The 24,551-nt window shown below is 40.4% G+C and overlaps 1 protein-coding gene across 6 annotated transcripts in view; it reads right to left on the minus strand.

Annotated features, from left to right (window-relative positions):
• Nucleotides 1-1,517: 1,517 nt before the first annotated feature.
• ARHGEF11 (Rho guanine nucleotide exchange factor 11) overlaps nt 1,518-24,551 on the minus strand; it is a 171,906-nt gene continuing 148,872 nt past the window's right edge. For 5 of the 6 annotated variants that reach the window (XM_018568290.1, XM_018568289.1, XM_018568286.1 and 2 more), the window contains 11 exons: nt 24,303-24,378; nt 23,489-23,656; nt 22,328-22,415; nt 20,466-20,573; nt 19,224-19,279; nt 17,570-17,785; nt 16,103-16,510; nt 12,398-12,493; nt 9,480-9,778; nt 5,819-6,002; nt 1,518-1,693 (listed from right to left, as the gene is read on the minus strand). In XM_018568290.1, coding sequence (XP_018423792.1) covers nt 1,644-1,693; nt 5,819-6,002; nt 9,480-9,778; nt 12,398-12,493; nt 16,103-16,510; nt 17,570-17,785; nt 19,224-19,279; nt 20,466-20,573; nt 22,328-22,415; nt 23,489-23,656; nt 24,303-24,378 — 1,749 coding nt within the window. In that variant the 3' untranslated portion in view covers nt 1,518-1,643. The remainder of the gene's footprint in view (nt 1,694-5,818; nt 6,003-9,479; nt 9,779-12,397; nt 12,494-16,102; nt 16,511-17,569; nt 17,786-19,223; nt 19,280-20,465; nt 20,574-22,327; nt 22,416-23,488; nt 23,657-24,302; nt 24,379-24,551) is intronic. The other variant, XM_018568291.1, reaches the window with a different exon arrangement.

Below are 24,551 nucleotides of genomic sequence, written 5' to 3' on the forward strand. Positions count from 1 at the left end.
AACACACATGCTGCACTTCCAGTTTGGTAGCACAGCAAGATTGTATTGCCTGACCTGTCTTGTTTTATTATACATTCAGGGCCGGCTCTGCCAGTATAATTTCATGGATGCTGGAAGGGCAAAAGCAATTTATCAAAACTTTGGAGGAAAATATTGAGTTAGGTTTTTGGATAACATCTTCCTTTGTAGCGGTTTTGTTAAACTGATCTCAGAATTACAATATAGTCCTGCACTGAGGGCCCATTTAGACAGCGTCTATTTACAAACAATTTGCAGGGCCATTTGTCCTGTGAACATTCATTCTTTGCAAATGGAGGCAAAAACAAACAATTTGCAAAGCCATTGATCCTGCGAAACTCTGTGAACGTTCTTGTGTTTGAATGAAGGTAAAAATGAATGTGCTTTGTGTATTTTCAAGTCCTATGTAATATTAGGAAAATACCGCATTATGGGCACTAGATGGAGCTGAGGAGCATAGGAAATAACTTTATTTTCTATGCTCCTCAGCTCCATCTATTGGTCGTTATTCAGTACTTTCCTAATATTACATAGGACTCGAAAATTTACAAAAGAACATTCATTTTTGCCTTCAAGGAAAGTTCACAGAGTTTTGCAGGATGAATGGCTTTGCACATTGTTTATAAATAGATCCCTATGTGTTAATGCAATGAGTTATTGTGCATTAAGGCAGCTCATTATTTTGATTGGGAAAGCAGCATACCTTAATGCAGTAAAAAAAGACCTGCCACTTTTTTCTTAACACAACGTACCACAACACAGATGTACATTATGCTGAAATGTGGATGATACTGTAACGAAGCATTGATTTGACATCCAATCAATGGCACCACACTTGAATTGATGCTTTACCACATGCATATTACCGTACTGTGTAAGTGTGAATGGGCCCTGATTGACACAGTCACTAGAAGATAACTCTGCAAAACTGTATATAAAATACTATGACGATATGGCCATCCTAAAAGGCATAAAAAAATAAAGTAAAAACATATTTTCAGGCAACCGCTACAATAAAAATAAAAAAACTTATTCAGAAGTACACATCAGTTATATTTCAGGCTATACACAACAAATCCATTTTCTTAAAGTGTATTTTGACTTCATAGAAAACAGCAGTGGTAAAAAGCCTATTTTATTACAAGTTGGAAGAGAGGGCGGAAAAAAAAAACTATATACAAAATAAAAAAAAGCACATACATACATATTTATACAGAAAAAAAAAAAAAACAAAGAAGGGAGCCCGGTGTGCAGATGCAAGGGGCTTCTCTTGTCATTGGAAATAGTGCATTGTCTACAGAACAGACTCTCCACAGTGCAGAGGGATATCACAAGCCACAGAATCTCTCCCCACTTCCCAAACCGTCTACTAGAGGTCTCACTTTCCGCCAGGGCCTTTAAAACGGGAGAGCCATTTAGACAGCATGCGTGGTTTTTAGGGACGGGGTCGCCACAAACCCCTTTTTCGTTGTTAGGACTCAATCCTTAATAGTGTCGTTACTGGCAGCAGTTTCTCCGCACCCGAATGCCAAGTACCCCCGCTCCTTGGGCGGTACTCTGAGCAGAGGGGGAGGTTTAACAGTAGTGGTAGAGACCCTAGCAGTTTTTGGCATCTGTGCACAACGTTAAAGGCCCATTGGGAAGTTTAAAGCATTGTCGTGTGGATCTGTAAGGCCTGAAATAAACAAAAACAAGTCTTAAAGTTAAAAGTAAACATTTGTAGGTATAAATATCACAATGCCAATTGAGAGTATGCAGTAACTAGGCAGGCCAGGAAGGTTTTAAAAGGTTTTGATTGTCAAGCAAGGCTAAAAAAAATCTTGTAAACTGTATGTAACTGAGAAGAATTAGTATGTCAGGTGTGAATGCTGGATGGAAGCAGCAAAGTTGAAGTATTTCGCTTCACTGTGCTTCACAGCCTCACTGTATCCCAGAATGAGCTTATGGCGCATTTCAGAGACCCTGTCACATGAGTAAAAATTATGAAGCACACAACTATAAAGAAGAAACAGACGACTTACCTTTCCTGCTGCCTGCGCTGCTAAGCTAAGCTCCATTTGTGAGAAGTCCACTGGGAAACTAACCCTTCCTGGAGTGTCAATCTCCTGGGCCCACTATAGTTTTCACAGGTTTCTTCTGCAGGCTTCCACATGACTGCAGTACAAAATATAGACATGGGGTTGTGGATAGGGACAAGTGAGAACCCAATGGAACCAGGACACTCTTGGAAATCAATCTGGGAAGGGTTTCCCAGTGGAATTTTGACAAATCTTTTTTTATGAGCGAGATGGAGTTTAGCAGAGAAGGCAGTGGTAAAGTGATTCTGTTTCTTCTTTACAGATATGTACAGTGGTACCTCGGTTAATGAACTTAATTTGTTCCACGATTCTGGTTGCGAACCGAATCGGTCGCGAACCAAATCACATTTCCCCATAAGGTTCAATGTAAATAAGGTTAATCCGTTCTGACCCCTACAAACGTGGTCGCGAACCAATTTTAGCCGCGGACAGAATAAAATTTCCCCATAAGGTTCAATGTAAATCAGGTAATCTGTTCTGACCCCTACGAACGTGGTCGTGAACCGATTTTGGTTGCGAACAGAATCAAATTTCTCCATAGGGTTTAATGTAAATGAGGTTAATCCGTTCTGAACCATATGTAAATTCATTACCACTCTGCACTTTACCACCATGCTTGCTCTGCACTTTCTTTGGAGCCATGCTGGATTGAATAATACTGTACAGTACTGTATGTGCTAGAAAGCACACAAAAAAGCTTCACAGCAAGTGTGCACAGGTCTGTCTGTGACCGCAATCTCAACTAGAGGAAGCCACGACCACGTGTCAGAGCGAGGTAGATGGCCGCGGTCGTGTTCGTCACCCGATTTGGAGTTCGTGAACAGAAGCAAAATTTTGCTGAACTTGCTGTTCACGAGCCAAATTGTTCGAGAACAGAAGCGTTCGTGAACCGAGGTATTACTGTACTTGCTTGATGCCTTCTACTTGTGTAACAGGGTCACTTTTAGCATGGTGTTCAGTCCTATAGATTTTCTAAGGTCTATCTTAAATAGAGGGGTGCTGTCAAAAAGCACGGATATCAAGCACTGACAAATTCTTCTTTAAAATGCACAGTAGTTCTGAAGGATCTCTCTCTCTCTCTCTCCATACACACACACACACACACACACACACACGTATGTATGTATGTATGCATGTATGTATACATATATACATACATACACAGTATATTTACATGATGTACTTCCTACTTTGCTGCACAGTATATGTGCTCTACTGTTTCTAAGAACTGCCTATAAATTTATACTCCACACTCCAAAGACATGCTGGACCGTTAATTGGCTCCTGTCTAAATTGGCCCTCATATGCATGTGAGATAGGGACCTTAGATTGTAAGCTCCTTGAGGGCAGGGCCTGATGTGAATGTGCCACTATGTAAAGCGCTGCATAAATTGTCGGTGCTATATAAATGCCTGTAATAAATACTCTAGGTGGTTGATTCAGTAACTGATGCTCTACAAATAGGCCCATAGCAAAGTGATGCGATCAACTGGAATGGATGTGACTGAGGCGCTGGATACAACTTGCCAATCAAGAATGGTTGAATAAGGTAAATTAAATTCAGTATAAGGCACAGTTGCTCTATTGAGGCTGTCCTCTGCACCAACGGGGTACTCCTTAGATAGAAGGCCCACAAGTTGGGAATCCACATGTTAAAAAAAAATGATAATAAAACATTGCCCATGCACAAAGGGGTTTAACATGGCACAAACACCAAAATACCAAAATACATTTTTCAGGAGAACAATTGCTCGGGAAAAAAAAAAGAATGTTTTCTTTTCTCCTGAGAACTTTTTATCTCAAAAAGATATATTTTGGTGATTACGTCATCTTGAGTTCCCCTGAGCATAGACAACATTTGAGCTCTGAAGAAGGGGGAGCTAGCTGTGCCCCTGAAACACATTGGCTGTTTTGTGTTGAATTGTTGTGAATGGACTTCATCATTAAAAGGTTTTGGACTCTTAGATGTTTGGTCTGGTTCTCTCCTTGGACTTTTTTTTAAAGCAAAGTGATAACAACCCTTCCTTACATTAATGTGTTATGGACAAAAGTATGTGGACACCTGACCGTCTCACCTATCTATATAGTCATCTGTATGTGGACACCTGACCGTCTCACCTATCTATATAGTCATATGTATGTGGACACCTCCACAAATGATTGAGTTTAGGTGTTTCCAATGAAGGGTACTGCTAATGCTACAGAATACAAAAGACATTTTGGGTAATTATGCACTTCCAAACATCACTGTGCCCCAATACAACACAAAGCTAGGGCCCTTAAAAGGAGAACTATGGGGTCAGGGCTTTTCCCCATAGTTCTCCTTAGGGTAACGGGAGGACACAAACTAGCGTCCTCCTGTTACCCTAAGCTCAGTATACCGTGAGCTACAGCTCACGGTATACTGAGACGCCGCAGCCGGAGCGGATCCCGACATCGATGTCAAGATCCGCCCAGCTGCGTGAGTGACAGCTGGCTCTGCCTATCTAGAGGCAGAACCAGCTGTACCTGCCCCCTCCCCCGTCCGATCCGCCAGTCAGCGCTGGTGGATCGGAGCAGGGAGGGGGGAATCTAGCCCCTCCCCTGTCACGGCAGAGAGCCGTGACAGGATCGAGAGGTGAGCGAATGCTGGTATATGTTTGGTCACCTCCCGATCTACTGAGCCGACCTGTGGCAGTCTCATTGTCACAGGTCGGCTAGAACTATGAGGTGAGTGAGAAGCACTCACCTCATAGTTCTCCTTTAAGAAATTATGTGGTCGCTCTAGTGTGGAGGAACTTGAGTGACCTGCACAGAGTCCTGTCCTCAACCCAATTGCTAGCCAAATCTTTTCATCCAAAATAAATACCTAACCGCAGAAATGCTCTTTTGGCTGAATGGGCACAAATTCCGACAGACACACTCCAAAATCCTGTGAAAAGCCTTCCCAGAAAAGTGGAGGCTGTTATAGCTTCAAAGGTGCGCCACTCCATATCAATGCCAATGGTTTTGGAATAGGATGTCCAACAAGCGCAAATAGTTGTGATGGGCATGTGTCTACTAATTTTTAGCCATATAGTATATGCGACTTCAAGCATGTAAAATGTGCATAAAAATGTGCTTCTATAAAACTGCTACCGGTACGTGAAATCAGTATCAGTTACCTGTTAAGGGGACCTGTCAGAATTGAAAAATGGGAGATGCCAACATGCTCTGGAGTGGTCATAATTTATATTAGCTTCCCTGCTTAGTGAGTCACTGATTACACATACATGGTTTAGATGCGTCTTATTCTTCATATGCCCTAATAAAGCAGGGGGGTTTTTCTTGAGTGCCTATGCAGAAAGGTTGTCCATGAGCCAAACCATGTGATTCTACATTGGACTGGAGCGCCACCTAGCATAGGCCACTCCTTCTGGACAGAGTCAGTTGCTGATCTGAAGGATATAAAAGGAAGTTAGAGGTAGCTTGGGGGGTCTGTTAAGTTTCAGTTAGTTATAAGTACAACTGTCCTTTAAAAGAAACCTGTGAAATATGGGGGATGCCTCTGCTAATGTGACCATGCATCTATGGTTTTAATGGTTTCTAGGTCCCTGACTTCTGGACTCCTGACTTCACTTACTGTATGCTTGTTCTGGATCAGGGCTTGTAAATCTCCCTGCACTAAAGACAATAAAAATGATGGTGGTTACTGATAAAACCCTTGCATCCTACCTGTCCTATGAGAAACATATAGCACTTACTGTCTCGATGGATTGACACAGACACACTGTTCTTCACAAAGAAGAGAGAATTGCTATGGACACTGGACCCATGATGCATCTCAGGCTGCTTGTCATCCTCCATTGGTTCAGGCTCTTGAGACACATCTTCTGGAGGTTTCCTCCTCAAAGACCTTAAGAGCTCCTGATGTGCTGACTCCACCTCCTAAAACAGAATGGAAACAAGTGACTATTTTGGTGGACATGCACAGCAAATCTGAAAAAAAATAAACATCTCTCCTTGAAGTGCCCTTGACAACTTTGGTTCTCTTTAAAATTAAAGTTTATTTGATCAGTCACTGTTGGGTTTATTCAGGAATCCTTGGTAGTAAATTATTACAGCTATATATGCTTAGATATAAATGAGCGGTTTTTCCTTATTATACCTACTTGTTTAAGCCTGACACTTGCTTGAGTCTCAGAGGTCACCTGAAGTCTGACCCATCATCTGCCGGAGCTCACACACTGTCTTCTAACCATGTTTACCATACCCAGTATATACAGTATAATACAAATTGCCAGTGCTTCACCTCCTTTAAACTCAAAAATGCTTTAATTACCCACATACATCGGGAATCATTTCCCTACTTTACAATACTATATCACCAATAACTCATCATCCACTACTCATAATGTTAGTAAATGGAACAAGACCTTAGTGTGAGTCTTGGAGAAGAAGTGTGATCTGGAATACAACTAAAACACAAAAATTCCCCACACTGAAAACAATTTACAAACCTTTTATTAATGGTACTTAGTACCTATGTGTATTGCTAATTTTGTTCCAAGAAATTTACGCTAGTGTTTTACAGGTTGTAAAGATGCTTGTTTATTCTTCTACACTTGCTGGACTTGTGCAATAACTAAAAGACTCTGGATTAGAGTATATCAAAGGGTACATACTAGGGATGCACTGAAATTGAATTTTGAGACAGAAACCAAAACTAAAAAATTTGTCAGGCCGAAACCGACTTTTTTCCCCCAATTGTTTAAAATGTAAAAACTTTTTTTATTTTACTGCTGGTGGCTCTAGGGAAATATTAGGGGTCTAAAGAGAACCCCTGATATTTCCCTTTTAAAATACAGCACCGCCCCCTGTGACAGATCACAGCGCTCTCCTCCGCTCTCCATCCTGACACAGGAGGCGGAGCTCTCCTCACACACCTCGCGAATCAACCTCCTGTGACAGGATGGAGAATGGTGAGTGGCGTCACCGCCCCGCACCGCTCTCCATCCTGACACAGGAGGTAGAGCCGCGAGGAGAGCTCGGCCTCCTGCAACGATCACCGCTCAGCATCCTGAAAGCTTCTCTCCTTCCCGCAGGGCATCGGCGCTGCATCGGAAGGTACACAGACCGACGCCCAGTGGGGAGAAGAGAAGCTAGGGATACACTGACTTTTCGACCGTCATGGCACTTTTGGCATGAGCCGAAAATCCGGTGCATCCCTAGTACATACTACTTTTGAATGAACTTTACACAAAAATCCTAGCAAATGCTAAAGGAAAAACCTGAACGAATCACACATCAACATAAACTGCTCATACATACTATATATCTCCTAGAACCAAATAAGTCATTGCAAGCAAGTAATAAGTCATGGAAAACAAATACGCTTCAGTTTGCAGACTTAAAGACATGCATATCGTGGACAATGATAAATGAAAAATTGATTGCAAACATTAAATGATACCATGCCTAATTTTGTTTAGAAATATTAAGCGCCTCCTAATTTAGATGTTTGCCTTCTTACTATAGTTTAGGTGTTTCCAATCAATTTTCTCCTCTGTATAAACTCAAGAAAAAGACAGGTTTAATGGCTATAAAAAATGTGAGTAGCTCAGTGCGTAATATACCACGGTGGTTGACGGTAGCCGTGGTTCAAAGAAGACTAGAAAAACTTAACGCGAATAAATCGTTAGGACCAGATAACCTGCACCCAAGGGTACTTAAGGAGCTCAGCCAGGTTATAGCAAGTCCATTATTCCTCATTTATAAGGACTCCATACTGACTGGAAGAGTACCAAGTGATTGGCATAAAGCTACGGTAGTACCAATATTCAAAGAAGGTTCAAGATGTCAACCTGGGAACTACAGACCAGTCAGTCTAACATCTAAGGTATGCAAGCGGTTTGAGGGAATGATAAAGGACTATTTAGTGGATTTTGTTCATGGCAATGGTATAATAGTGATTATCAGCACAGATTTATGAATGACCATTCTTGACAGAACAGCCTACTAACATTCTACGAGGAGGTGAGTAGAGATCTGAATGGAGGAAGGCTGGTGGATGTGGTGTACCTGGATTTTGCAAAAGCATTTTGACACGGTACCAAATAAACGCTTAGTACACAAGCTGAGGTCTATGGGCACAGATGAAATGGTGTGTACGTGGATAATGAAATGGCTACAGGAACGTGTACAGAAAGTATCAGCAAATGGCTCTTTTTCAAATTGGTCTAAGGTCGAGAGTGGCATGCCCCAGAGCTCTGTGCTAGGCCCAATACCGTTTAACCTGTTTATTAACGATATTGGAGAAGGTGTTAATAGCCATGTTTCTGTGTTTGCTGATGACACTAAAATTGGGAGGGTAATAGACACGGGGTTAGACATTATAACATTACAGGAGGACCTGGATAAAATAGGGGAGTGGGCAACTACATGGCAGATGAGGTTTACTGCAGAAAAATGAAAATGAATGCATTTTGGGGTTAAAAATAGGCAAGCAGGATACACATTAATGGGTACTCCACTAGGGAAGCCAGAAATGGAAAAAGATTTGGGTGACATAGTCGACTACAGATTGAACAATAGCATGCAATGCCAGGCTGCAGCTAGCAAAGTACTGTCATGCAAAAAAGGCAATGTACGGTAGAGACAAAGCAATAGTTTTCCCAATTTATAGATCACTGGTTCTGCCTCATCTTGAGTATGCGGTTCAATTTTGGTCACCAATCCACAGAAAAGATGTCCTTGAGCTGGAGAGAGTGCAGAGAAGGGCAACAAAACTAATTAAGGGGCTGGAGGATCAAGGCAATGAGACAAGGTTGCTAAATTGAAATATGTTCACTGTAGAAGTGAGGCGATTAAGAGGGGACATGATCTTGATGTACAAATTGTTTAATGGTGATACTTAGGGAGGCACAGATACCGATACTAGTATCGGTGCCAAGTATTTGGGCGAGTACTCAAATGCTCCGATGCCTTCCTGATTACACAGAGCCCGGCTTCCTGATTGGCCAGCTTCCCCAACCATCAGGAAGCCGGGCAGGGAGTCATTACACGCGGCCTGGCTTCCTGATTGGCCAGCTCCATGCTCCCTTGTGAAGAGGGAGCATGGAGCCGGCTTCCCGGCCAATCAGGAAGCCGGGCAGCATGTAATGACTCGCTGCCCGGCTTCCTGATTCGCGGGGAAGCTGGCCAATCAGGAAGCCGGGCGCCTTGTAATGACGCGGCCCCCCAGCTTTGATTGGCCGGGAAGCCGGCTCCATGCTCCCTCGTCCCTCACAGGTTGACAAACAGCAGCAAGATATATACTAGTTTTGGTTAACCAAAACCTTCAAAAGGTTGGAAGAAAAATGTTATTTAATTTATTCTAAAGCATTTCACCACAATTTACACAAAATCAAAGCTCAAGGCTCTTACCTGTAACCTTTGTAATTTGGCTGTTAGCTGTTCGATCGTTTGGAAGATCATATCAACATCTTGAATGACCAGGTTTGGAGCCAAATCAGAGTGCAACACATCACTTTCTGAGCTTTGTGCTGGGGGGCTGCTAGTATCTGACGAGCAAGCCTGGATCTTGTGTATTTCCCGGGATTTGGGCAAAGATGGACTTCCCATCGGTTGTATGCATTCCCTAGATTCTTGAGTTTCTCTAGGCCGCTCTTCTTCAGGTGGAGGTAATGCAGAAACAGTTGGCATGACCACATAAAATAAATTTCCTAGTATGCAGGATGAAGAAAGGACCAGGTAAGAAACTTGTAGTGGAACACTATTTTGGTGATTAAACACATGCAACAACCATTTAGTATTGCAAGACTGGGACTTCTGGCAGAAAGAGGCAATGATATATAACAGGATGGGAGAAATTTTGATGCCATCTCAATTCATCTCTCAGCAAATCGTGGTGAGTGTTCAAAACAGTAAATTAGCAGATTAGGTTGGTCTTAACTACTTGTGCATTCCAAAAGTTAATATGGTAGAAAAATGAAGTTAGGAGGCCTACAAGACAAGATCTCAGAAGTGATGTAATAAGAATAAATGCCAAAGCCAGATGAGCAGATCATGAGGCATCACCCTTGAAAAGGACACACATTAATGAAGAACATTTACATTTGTTTGAGCTGGCCAGAGAGCCCAAGTCAAAAAAATTCAATATTTTCAGGAAAACCAATTAGAAGGTGGATGATGTGCTCCAGAATGGCAAACAGACCAACTATTTGCATGCGGTTTTGGAGGAAACATGACTATTTGTAATGGTGTGGTGGAAGTGAACTAATGGGTGGGATATGCACGCACGTACTAGTACTATTACTGAAGATTGTGCCGATTCAGCATGTCCGATCTCTGTTGCTAAGAACCATAATATAACACATGCAATACATGGTGACAAAAGTATCAACACATGTTTCCTTTGAATTCATTGGCATTTAGTCCACATTTACTAATTGATAGAGAACCAGAATTTGAACTTGTGCATGCAGTTAGCACAAACCAAAGTATTGAGACACCTGTTTATGAAACAGGTGTCTTTCAAATGGCCATAGACACAGTCTCGATAATTAACATAACAAGAGAATGTTACAGTCAACATTGTCAATTAAAATAATTCATACACTAGCTTGCTTGTTTCAGATAAAAATACTATATGGCTAAACTTTTGTGGACAATATAAGCTTTACTGCAAAAACCTCAACTGAATAATTTTAAAGGGTCTCCACCTACCTTTGGTCATACTATGTAGGTGTGATGGTCAGTTGTCCACTAACTTTTAATATCTTCTGCACATAATTACATTCCATGAATGACACTGGCCTCTTGTTAGGCTTAGGAGCTTAGTTTAACAGTATCCAGGTTGATAGCATATTAATGTTCAACCCTAACTTGTAAGACCCTCTCTTTGCCTGGGTCATCACTGAAGAATTTGCTAGCCCGACTACTAGCTCTGCAGCCATGAGTCTAGCTACCCCAACTCTATTAACAAGGCAAGTCCTACCACAGGGTCAAAGTCGAGATAACAAGATGGGCCTTTTAATGTCTTCATAATATAAAACTAATGTTCAGTTATAAACAACCTCACTTCACTAGACCCACTGTATCATTTTTAAAACATTCTTCTGTATATACTAACGCTTCATCAATTTACAGCTTATTGACCATTTGAAAAAATATTACTACTCAAAATTTGGGTGGAGCAAACTACACCAAAAATGTATAAAAGAACCAAAAACCAAAATAAAAAAAGAACCAAGTAAACCAAGCCAGCAACTGCCTACTAATTTTAAGTGCAGACCACGTGACTGCTAGTACAGATGTAGAAAACTTGCATATTTAAATGAAGATTGAGAAATGAGCACGTCTGGTATGTTTTAGCAGAAAATAAGTAAAACGTCCCTCAAAGACCCTAAACATTGGTAACAATTGGGGCTTTTATTACAAAAGAAGCATTTTGTGAAATAACCGTATGAGCATACCATTAAAACATTTTTTTTTTTTCTTTTGTCATTTAAAGAAACTACGCTCAATTATGGTCACCATAATTGAGCAAGAGACTCTGGTTTCCAAAGCAGAAGCATCCAAAATTTATACAAAAAACACAAAATGGTCATTGCCTTTACTGCGAATCTGGTCTTTAAAGCGGTCCTTGCACTTCCATACATAGTTAGCAGTCCTGCACCCCAATGACAAAACAGTAAAGCAATAAAAAAATAAAAATAAAAAAAAAACTAAGAGAAAAACAAAAAATACTCACCCTACTCCTCGGGTTCTGGCCACTTCCTGCATCCTATTACTGATGTCACTGGACATCACAGTGGGATCTTGAGAAAGCGAGGACCACAAATATCGCAGGAAGACACTCTAGCACAGCGCAGGAGTGCATTCTTATTGCTTTAATATTGTGTTTTGTAATGAGGGGTGCGGGGCTGCCACATAATTAGATCTAGTATTTTAGTGCAAGGTCCTCTTCAATGATAAACGAAAAATTCAAAAGAAAAAAAAATTATGCCCAAAAAACATATGAACCAATTCCGATAAAGTCATCTAAACAACTGTCCACCTTTTGTTTAAATTTTAAAAGAAAATCAGATTGTCCAAACTGATAAAACAATACTACCATCAAAATGATGGTTAAAAACGAATTGAGGGAAGTTTTACATGTATTTTTAAATTAATATATATATTTTAGCAAAGATTGTATTTTTCCAGAATTAACTTTAGGGTGCAAAGGGTGATGCCCAAGTATGCTAAGAGTGATGGCAAGAGGATAGACAGCAATGCATCATCTCGGTAACTATATCCGCCTCGTCTCCTGGCCATTCTTACAACTCAAAAAGAATTACCATCTAAAACTGTTCCGCCACCAGCTTCCTGCAACACTCTGTCTGATTGGCTGCTGTCTGGCAACGGTATGACATCATTATTGCCCACCACCTCAGCTGTGCAGAAGACACCAGAAAAAAGAGAAAATAAAATAAAAAAAGAACACAAAGTAAAAAAAAGAAGAAAAAAAGGAAGGGGGAATATGGTGGAAAGAAAAAACAAAAATAAAATTTAGAAGATAAAACAGAAAATCAGCTGAAAGAACGTTAGTGTGCACATTTGATTGATAACTCGGAGGAAGAATAATTCACTGTTGGTGAAATAAGGAGATCAATAAAGTCATGACTAACCAGTTAAAGTCAGTAATGAGACACACATTCACCACAATTTAATGTAACTACTGTTTGTATATTGCAAGATAGCTCTTATTTAATAACAATTATTTTTCGGTTATTTAATCAAAGCAGAAAAGGTAGTAGTTCACTCCCTCTTTATTATTTGGCACCGTTGTGATTGAAATTTCAAATATGACATACAGGTGAAACTCGAATAATTAGAATATCGTGCAAAAGTAATTGCAGTAAGTGGTGCAAAAGGGGCCCAAACCAAGTACTGAGTACATATGCATGCTTGTACTTTTCAGAGGTCCGATATTGTTCTATGTACAATCCTTGTTTTATTGATTGCATGTAATAATCTACTTTTTTGCGGTTGTGGATTTGGGGTTCTTGGGGTTTTCATGAGCTGTAAGCCATAATCATCACAATTATGACAAATCACAGCTTTAATTATCTTGCTTTGCATGTAATGAGTCTATCTCATATATTAGTTCCACCTTTTAAGTTGCATTAGTGAAATAAATGAACTTTGCACGATATTCTAATTATTCGAGTTTCACCTGTAGATGTCCATTCACACTATTGGAACATTCTACTTTTTCTATGAGGGAAACCTGAATCAGTTTCATGCGGGAATGGTATGGTCCACAGAATAATGGGAAAAGAATTAAGACCGGGAGGTAGCAAATAAGTATCATAAACAAGGAGAGTCAGAGACCAGAAACAAAAGAGAGCATGGGAAAGATAGAGGGGAATTAAGGGATGCAATAAATTAAAGGCTACGGGAATAAGGAGGAACTTGTACGAACTAGGAGAAACAAGGAATAGGAGGCACTAGGAAAAAAGGAAAAGCCACAAGACTACAGGGTCCAAAGGATAAATAAAATGGTATATCAAAAGGTCAAAATGTATCTATTTATAAACCTGTCCAATGCCATTTATTTGCCAATTTTACCCATATTTTGAAAATTAACCAAAAAAAATTGGAAACAGCAGAAGACAAGATTGTTTCCCACTATTTTTATGCTGCTCCTCAACACTGCGACTTCTGAAGCCTATTAATATAAAGTCCAAAACATTTTTATTTTTTTTGGGATAGATTGTAGAAGGGGTATGATTCTGTTGTGATCCCACTAGGAACATATACTCTCTGTATTTTTTACTGGTGACCATGGTCACCGAGACTGAAAGTGAGGGAATAGCCAAAATTATATCAATGAAAAAATATTAAAAGGGAGCATTTGTTGAGGTGTCCGCGAAGGTTCTCATTCATCCAGGTCATGGTACATCTCTAAAAAGATAAATCAAGGCAACTGAAGATGTTTCACTGGTCATCTAATTAACTTTCTCAATTCAACTCTCAGAGGATTCCCCTCACTTTGGAGGTATTTCCTCTTGCTTTCAGTTGAGTCTATGGGACAGGATGCAAAGGGAAAACTCTTCAATGGGATACAGAGAGGAAGAAAATCCTGATGGGAAGTTTCGCTTTAGAAACCTTGATTGTAGATGAAGTGGGCATTGTTTTCAGAGGAAATATGGGGAAGTGTGGAACAACAGAAAACAAATTTTCACTAATCTTTATCAATAGACTACCTTTACATCCCAAACAGTACAGTGTCTCTATATTAATCACAAATGAGCATATTGTGTCTTGAATAACTACAGAGATTAATGTTGTTAAACAGAAGGCAAAATAATTCAATGTTCCCAACAATCAATAAGAGCAGATAATCAAGTCACCTATGAAAGTAATAGCTAAAAATCTTGAGTAGAGACCACTTTTTTGGCCTTCTTCCGTGCTGGATAATTGCAGAACATCTGACCTGCTCTCTAAATAGTCTTCTGACGGACCAGTAATCAAGGACAGTCTAGTTTAACATCTAGCTATCTGCTATATCTGTGGGTGCAGTGCTTCTCAACTTTATTACAGTATGTACTCCCTTATAAATTTCTGCAGTTACCACCTGGAATGGGTCAAGTTTCCTCAGGTAAACGCTGCCACATGTTAGTTATTGCCATTATGCCCAAATTGTTTTACTACAATACTTATTTATTTTTGTATGCTTAAATAGATCAGTTTAATAAGATATTTACTTAATTCTATGTTTACACATTAACAGTAAATTAATCAAAAACCCAACTTGTGTCTGTAACCTTCAGGGTAAAGTAACAGCTTAGCTGGGTATGCTGCCCCTTCTGCTGCTAATAATTAATTTACATTTGATTACCTGATGCCCTGTTCATTTACTGTAGCCCCAAAATCCATGTGTTAGCTGTGAGTCAGCTCTGATTTGGAGCTTCCACCGGTTAAAGGCCCTTCCCTTTTCCCTACCACTTAGACCACTTGGCCACACAGGCACCCAAAGCAGTAAAATTCTATGGGAAGAGAGTCAAATGTCCAACCAGAAGAAGCCCCTGAGCCTGTCAATGTACCCCTTGCTATCCAAATAGAATTGCTTGGGAGCATCTATGCTAAAGGTTATCAAAAGCAACTATACTCCCTAGTAATCTGCTTATTAGAGTTTTTGAACAATCATCTGCATGTCCTCTAAATATGCAACTCTACTTGTAAACAGAAAAACTCCTTGAGCAGAGATGTAGAATTTACCTCTTGTGTGTAGTAACATTATTAAAGCCCTATCTGCCAAACAGAAATATGAGCATGTAACAGATCCTCAATGAATGGTGTGTATATGGATTTACAGGTTGTTTAAAAAATGGGGCACAAATTAATGAGCAACACGCAGTGGAATTATGGGAAGCAGTGACACAAATCTGTATTTTTTTGACACTATATATCACCCTCTCAACTTTCTTACCTCAGAGGAACCTTTGAAATCATTTTTAGGTCTCAGGTCTTTGGGAACTTGGAAACTCCCACTACAAATGATGAAACCTACAGCTTACAGAACATTAGCATGACCAATAGGTGTTCAAATTAAAGAATAAAGAATTAGGCCTACTTATTTCCATGCTTATATAAGAAAATGATCATTAGTAATATTATAATAATCGTCAGAAAAGACAGTGAAAATTGTGGTCAGTGTAAAAATTATCCCTTACATGGGTGGTCTCTGTAGAAGTGACCCCTTACACTGATGGTCAGTGCAGGCAGAAGATCAGTCTGCTACTGCACTCTCCTTAAGGAACCCCTAGCAAAAGGCTGCTCTAAATTCTCTTTACAGTCCTTGAAATATTTAGAATAAATGTAGCACAAAAATGAACACAGAAAATTACAAAACGATGAAGCATCTAAACAGTCTTAATCCCTTTCAAAGACTTCATTGTTTCAAATAACGGTTTGGCAGATCCTGCACAAAGGTTGGCTAGCAGACTAAAAGTCAAGTGAATAAAGAATGAAGCTAAAAGACCCTAATGTTTCCCTACCTTTCCTGACAACCTTGTAGGCCGTGTTAGTTTGGTCCTCAGCAGCTTCAGATGGCTCAGAGGGCAGGAAAGATGTCCTTTGTGGGTGGCTCTCTAGCAGGTCCCAAACACTTTCCTCTCCTTCGTTGGATGTTCTCCTGTGCTGGTTAGTGAGGTCCACCACAGACCTACCATTTCCTAAAACACTAGAAGGTCTTGAGGGCGGATCTTCCCTGTGATCAGCCAAACTGTTTCCATCTAGAGTCTCTAATACTGAATATGGTGTTGTCTCCCACGGATGCCCGGCCCCACCGGTGACTGATGGCGTGGGTGTGATATCATCCTCTGGCTCAGTCACAGGAGCAGCATCATACTCTGAATGCCTTAATGGGTAAAGACTCCGCAGGATCAGCTCCCGGAGATGCTGGACTGAAGAAAGACACACATTATATTACAAAGTCATCAACAGGAATGATATGCAAAATATTTGTTTGGTATATAATGGTATACAATCTTAAAGAATGAAGAGTGCAGCAACCAAATTTCAAAATCAAAATCAGATTGAAATAGTCCCTGACAATATACTTTCAAGAGTTTAAATTAAAGCTTGTTTTGATGAACAGTGAATATCAATAAAGCAGCACAATATTAAAAAGCATATAAGAGCAGAAGAACATCATAATTTTGCTTTTATATACTGCACGATTAGGTACAATGTAGCTGGAGCCTAAAGCATTCTCATATTCCTTGCCTGACCTTGTTGCCACTTACTTTTCTTTACAGCCTGTAGTGTCTACTCCTATATTGTAATCTCACATTTGGCCAATCAGGAAGGAGTTAAAAACTATGGAGTTGATTTACCATAGGAGCGCAGCATGTTTTTTACTTCGCTTAGTGTATGAGGTGAAGCGTCGTATACATTCACTTTTCAAAGAATATCCAATCATATCCAAGTAAAATTTTAAAAAAGGATTTACGCTTACACTTGATTGAATGATTGATTGATTGATTGATTGAATGATTGAAGACAGCACAGCTTCAACTCATTCACTAAGTTAAGTGATAATTCATGGTGCAAGCTGAAAATCAGATAACTGGGGGTTGATTTACCAAAGGAAAATAGGCTGCTCACCAGTTGTGCATGTGCTATCAAGGCAGCAGAGAAAAATGGCTGCCAATCAGCAGCTGAAGAGCTCTATTCATTCTCAAACACTACACAAAACACAAGCCCCTGAATTGCATTGGCTGTTTCTAAACTGTCCCCTCAACTGCATATTGAAGATGCATATGGACTATTAAAGGGACTATGGTGCTTCAATTCACAATCCTGCAGAGAAAAATCTGGGCTCCTGTCTAACAGATAGGACTGTACTGAGTACCATAGCTGTGTAAACAGATTTAATAGATGCATTTCATCTGCATCTTTAGACATCTACCTGGAGTTCAGCTTTAAAGAATAAAACGTGGTGCAATCTGTCATTATCTCACCATCTTCCAGAGCAGAATCTGCTAAACCCTCGACCCCTGATGGCCACTGGTAGTTTGGATCAGATTGGTCCTCTGCCCCACCTCCTGTATCCTCCACATTGGAAGGAAAGGGCACCTGTGTTGGCGTCTGAGCCTCATCCTCCTCCATCCCTTCTGGTTCTTCCAGCAGAACGTCAGGTTTGTGAGAGTGAACCAAGAAGTCATTGTGACTGTCATCTGCAAGGAAACACGGGGAGCTTGTCACTGCTAGGCTATGAAAAGTCTCCCTGCCCATGAGCTGATGTGCTCTATAAACCAGACAGTTGCAGAAAAGTAGACTAAGCTAATAATTCTTCTTTAGCTAAGGATTTATAGGCATGACTTTGTTTGATGAATCTATTGCAGTTTTTTTTCTCTACTTGCTAAAAATGTTTTTGCAAAATAAAATGAAACCAATGCAGCCACCACATCCATAGACTGGTAAGCTGCCATTTAGTAAGATTATGTTCTTGGGTTTAGATAACCTTTAATTGTCATGAAACTGTAAAATCAACAAAATGACTTTAATGGGGGCTTTTAAGGTACCAAGAGACACAGCCATACACAATAATTGTAGTTTTTTTAAAAACATCCAGTTTATTAAATACTGTAATAAAAATATGCAATAAAATAACTCCAATGGCATAGGTATTGCTCAAGCATGTCTCATATACATATTGTGTGAAATATTGTTGGAAACCATATAATGTACCTTCTCAGGCCACCCAAATAGAGTCCCATAGTTAATTATATATACATAAAGCAACATCCAAAGTGCATGATGAAAACATGAGTGGCCCAATCTTCAACGTATTTCACATTAGCTTCTTTAGGAAGAAATGGAGGTGATCTATGTATATAGGAAAGCCTGACAACACGACGTGAGTCTTCTAACTCCACTCACCATTCCCTGAACTCTCTCCTCTATACAGTTTCCCTGCTAAATTTAGACACAATTGTCCAGAGGTGGTCAGAGGATTGAAACAAAATAAGGAAAAAGTGATCACAGCTTGTAAACACTGAGGCTTAGCACTGCCCCACACACCCTTTATTGCCCTAGGCACTGACCAACAAGTGCCATTATGGCAAATACAGTCCTGCCTCTCGCATTTTCTGCTTTTGAAAGCTCTGCATAGAAGCACATGCAATTAAGCTCAAACAGGGAACTACAATGCACAGATACATGAAAACAGGAAGCTGTTGTATCCCCCAATTGTGATGTTGAGCCTCTGATTGAAAGAATGGTAATCCAATAAAAGAAAGAGGTGGGCCAAGGACAGTCAAGCTGGGAGCATAGAGCTAGACACTTGATTTCCTCCAGCCAGCAAATGTAGCAGGCTCTAGCTCACTTGCTGCAGCTTCTTAAGCACATTGAGAGAAGCTCACAATGTTCAGTAAAATCAGAGTAAGCAATTTCAGTCCAGGAGAGGAGCCGGTACAACCATTCAAGACTGAAGAGAAGGCTGGAGATCAGCTTTAAAGACTACAAAAAATAAAGTTAACACACTAATGCAATCCACAGCATTACAAATCTTATGAAGGCTTGAAAACAATTACATCCAAAAATGAAGGTCTCCAAAGGTGTGCTTGGTGAATGAGGTCTGAAAACAAACAGAGAAGAATATATATAACTTACCTGCTGAGATATCCTCACTGTTGCTTCTTATGCCCACAGTATCCTGTAGCACCGAACTGTAAGACCAAGGAACACCAAGGTGATATGTCAGGACAAATCATTGATTTTACTTTGAAAGTATCAGACCATATAGATTAGGAGATGGGCAATGTCTACAAAATAACCAACTGCTATCAAGGAACCAGTGTGACATCCGAACAGAATTTAGTCACAACAACTTCAGCTAAACATTTTTTTTTACATTTTGGATAGAGTGGGGGAAGTGTTAAACCCAGTCAGGTTTTCATTGCTTCCAAGTAGAGGAACTGAGGCACTAAACCCATTTATTTGATTTGTAGGTGAAAAAAGTCTTTCTTTAGGCTCAGAGTGCCTGGGTTCAGATCGCCACAATGTAGGTTTCCCGCCAATATAGAGGTCACCTGACTTGGGAAGTATTACTCATGAACTAGGAGTACTGTAGTGTAATTCTTATAAAGACATTGATTCTGGAATTGATGATCACATTTATCATATCTCTTCTGTTTATCTTGCATGTTCAGTATATCATTTTTTTCTGTTGTGTCTTTCTGTAGCCCTGCAAATTGTTCATAAATAGATCCTTTGGAGTCACGGTTCTGGAACAAGTATCTAGATCTAGTATCTGGAAGGTTAAACTAAAACCATCTGCATATTTATTCATGTTACCGGATTAACACTTGAGGAAAAAGGTCAACATAGCAGCCAATGAAATAGCATCTGCAAAATGACAAATCAGCAATGGCTGCCTCCATGTTTCTCTTGTTTGCCCATTGATGATATAACATATATAGATAAATGTGTTTGGACTTTTAAATCTGCTTTCTTCTTCTCAGGCACCATTAGCGTGACATCCACTAGACACTGTTATATTTGTAGAAAGTGCCATGGAGAATTCAGATTGAATCTTGATTCATCTGACATATCTGGGACATTCTCGGTTATACCATATTTCAGATCCGTGCAACAGTCAGAATTCCTCCTTTTCACTTCCGGAGGTTTCTGAGTAGGTTGGAAAATCTTTGGGTACTACAAGCAACAGCTCCTTTTCTTCATAGAAAAGGTAAAAGTCCTTTCATCGCACCTACGCTGAGGTCAGGTAATTGAGACAGAAAAGGCTGGTAGGTTCAGCAGCTTTGATGTGAACATGCAGAACTGTTTATGCTGCATTGTTATCAAGTACAGATCTCTCACAGGCAGCTAATTTTACAGAGCTTTCAAGCTTACCCGACAGATGGCATCCTTGTATGGACCAGGCCCTGAGTGACACGTTTGATTGAAGCAGAAGGGTTTTTCATTGCAGTTTTGGTGGCTTCTTCCAGCAGCTCCTTCCACCTGGGTAAAAACCACACAGTAGTAAGATAAACATATTAGACAACAGTAAGGACTTGCTCGCGGTATACTGAGACCGCCGCAGCTGGGATTACTGTCTAGATCCACCCAGCTGCGTGATTGACAGCTGGCGCTGCCTATCTAGAGGCAGAGCCAGCTGTACCCGCCCCCTCCCCTGTCCGTTCCTCCACTCAGCGCTGGAGGATCGGAGTGGGGAAGGGGGGAATCCCTGCAGGGAGTCGTGCGTGACAGTCATGGCTCCCTGCAGGGACAGGATTGAGAGGTGAGCGAGCGATGGTATGTGTTCGCTCACTTCCCAATCTATTGAGCCGATCTATGACAGTTTCATTGCCACGCGTCGGCTCGAACTATGAGGTTGAGTGAAAATCACTCACCTCATAGTTCTCCTTTAAGGTGTGCTACGCTGCAGCTTTGAGAATCCCTTGCAATTAACTGGACCAAAAACGGCAATGCATCAAAGCTTTTAAGTTTAATTGGCTTATATTTTGGTTTAGGTCGCTCCTCCTCCCTACTCACCAACATGCTAATTAAATTTGTATTTATTACATGTTTTTCTAAAGAGCCAACATTTACACAGCGCTTTACATATTGTACACTCACATCAGTCCCTGCCCTCAAGGGGCTTACAATCTAAGGTCCCTATCTCATAAGCATACATACACATATAAGTGCCAATTAATCCACCAGCATATTGTGGAGGGAGGAAACTGAAGTGTGCAGAGAAAAGCCACAAACGCACAGGGAGGACATGCAACCTCCATGCAGATAGTGTCCTGGCTGGAAATTAAACCAAGGCCCCTAGTACTGCAAGGCACAAGTGCTGCCCATGTCATCAATGAGTCTTTGTGCATCTCCATGCAATGCAGGCAGATCATGGCTGGTGTGAGGGGCTGGCTGGGTGCTATACATAGCTTCCTGAAAACATTGCAGCACCCTTCCTCATTGGGTAACCCCACTGCAAGGGTTAAGAATAATTATGCCCAGAGTTCTTCTTTAACCCCTTCGTGACGGGAGAACCATTAACATTTACGGATGTCATTACTGCATAATATTTTTATTAGACTACTTTTAAACAGGTAGCTTTTTATTGAGTTCACAGTGACAACACTGTAGAAGCTCTGTGTTGTGCTACAGTATCCTACTTATTGTTAGATTAAAAAGCAACATTAATAGTGAATATTAATGGAGATAATAGGCAACCATTGTGATAAGCAAAATTACATTAGCCTTCTTTTACTGACTAACTACTCTATCGATCTATCTTTTGGTAAAAATTAGTAAGTGGTGATTTGCTCTTGCTGCAGAGGTTAACTGCATTGCATGATTCCCAATGAACCCCAATTAATCATTTTCTTCATATGGTTTCTCAGCTGATCTCTGATGTGTAGCCAAGTGGGAACCTGTTGTTTCTTTCATATTCTTAATCAATTTCTTCATCTCTAATAAAGATGTGCGGGGGCTTGGTGCACACCCAGTTCAGCGGAGCTCACCCAAGTGTGTGAAGAATTGTGACCGACCCCCCCCGGACCAATCAGTTGTGGCATGGGCATTTCCCACCACTCTGTGTTGTGTGGATGTAGGGCAGGGAATGTCCTGGCTGCAACTGATTGAGCGGGCATGGGGGGCTATCAGTGACAGCTTTGTGCGGGTTTGGACACACTGCGGCAAACTGGGTTCACACCAAGTCCCTGCACATTAGTGATCTTTACCTGACCCCGTTCTATTGCAGGACTTACATATTCTTCTCAGACGATGTCATTGCTACAAGCTCGTAGATCTGCGGGCCCAGTTCCGATGTGCAGATAATAAAGAACGCCCTCTTGTCTGTAAATAAAACAAAAAATGCCAGGATATGTGAAATACAACATACTAAAACCCCATATTACCACATGAAAAGGCAGTTGAATATTGAAAGTACAAATCACACACCCAGCTCCAAGACAAGACTAGAGAAAAATTCAAAAGTTAGGAGGCAGCTGTCATTTGTAAGGAGCACACAGAGCTCATGTTATTTGTACATCTCTGTTTTAATGTATGATTTTGTTTTTATAAACATAAAAGGGATGCACCGATACCATTTTTGCAAGTACAAGTACTGATACTTGCCCAAGTACTTACAAGTACCGATACATTTTTGTTTATGGTCACGTGTTACATATTTTCTAAAACAATATCGCCTAATAATTTCAGGACAGTGGTGGAGCATCAGAGCCAGGTCCCAGCTGCAACCTCTGCAACCCTGGAAGATGAAAATGCCAAATATCGGCACTGTTTATCTGAAAAGTATTGGTGCATCCCTACCTGCAACGTACCCAAGCAGGGGAACTGTGATGTGGAAGGAGAAGTGGAGGTCTCTCTCTCTGCATTTGAATACAATGGTCCTATGATCTGCTTTCTTTTGTTGTGTTAAAATGAAAATGTTTTGCTATATCTGTTCTATAAGTACAAAAAAATACCTGTTGATCCTGCTAGAAATCCTGCAAGCTGATAACTTATCAGTTATCATTGTTCCTAGTTTTCTTTGTGGTCCACAGAACACCTGGAGAGGAGGTGGTGGTTTTCTGTAGTCCTAAACCACTTCATGTCCTAGGGTGACAAAGCTGCTCCTCCATAAATATTGTATGGTGAGTGAAAGTTGCTACCCCGGACAGTAAGTGTGTTACTGGAAGGATCACCAGATATAAATAAAGGAAACATAAAGCCTGAAAAAAGTAATTTATGGACTGGGAAGCTGAAATATTTTTACAATATTGTTTTTTGATTTACAGGCATAGACAAAGCACATGTTGACTTCAGAAAAATAATGTTTATTCTACTGGCATTTCCCAAGGGTCTGCTTTGCTTCCTAAAGCTATAAGTGGCCACCAGCTATGGAGCTGCCATCTATGCAACCTTACCTGTGGCTACAGGTCGCACCAGCACAGAATTCAGTTTGATCACTGGGCTAAAAGTCTGCTTGGTGTCGGAGGAAACCACTGTGGCTTTACTGTGACATTTAAGCACTAGCTTCTCATCTTGTTTCTGCAGTAGAACCAGGAGATCTTCCAAGAGGAGAACATTGAGATCTGTGAGAACAAGAAAAGACCATGATATATACGATACAAAAAAATTACAACAGCTGTTTTAAAGGACCGTTTCCACTATTCCTTTATTAATGCCCCCTACCCCCTATATTGAGCTTGAAAATATATTTTATAAACAGTTCATTTTGTTTTTGTCAAAACCCTAATAATGTCAAAGATTCAATTTTGCACAATCTCCTAACCCTAAAATGTCATGCCCTCTATCATTTCAAATTATCTCGAATTCACAGTTTTTAAACTATACCAGAACCTTATGATGTCCTAAAGATCTCTAAGCATAGGTTTCCATGGACAGGTATAGGTATCCATGAACAGCAGATGGTGGTCATCGAAAATGGCTGCATCAGATGATCTGTCTATGACATCCCCATTATTTCATCGAGTATTAAGGGATCAGACAGATTATAAAGCCTTGTGTCTAATGGCTAATATTTCTCCTAAAAGAAGCTGAAGTTGGGGATAACTGCTAATACCTCCTCCACACTTCTCCATAGGCATAACCATGAACATTTGCCTGAACTAAGCATGCAAGTTTATGGTAAAAGAGTTACCTGGGGTTAATCAAATCAGACCTGCATAGCTGACCGTCCTATGTCTATAGGCACAACATACAATATAGATCTCATACCGATGGTCTTATCTTTTGTGATCCTCCAGGTTAGAGAGCCCTCATGGATCATTCTCCTTGTTGTCAAATCCAAGTTCTGTAAACAAAAAAGCAGATGGTTATTCTTACCATACATGTAAACTTGAATGATAAGGGTCGCCACTCAACCCGGAAGAGTTTAACAGCGGAAAGTGGAGAAGGAAAGGACAATGTTAGAGCATGGCCACATTTGTTTTTTAATGGGCTACAATGCATCTACAAAATCTATGA

This window comes from Nanorana parkeri, unplaced genomic scaffold (assembly GCF_000935625.1).
Source record: "Nanorana parkeri isolate BGI_ZX_2015 unplaced genomic scaffold, ASM93562v1 scaffold1167, whole genome shotgun sequence".
NCBI classification, from domain to species: Eukaryota; Metazoa; Chordata; class Amphibia; order Anura; family Dicroglossidae; genus Nanorana; species Nanorana parkeri.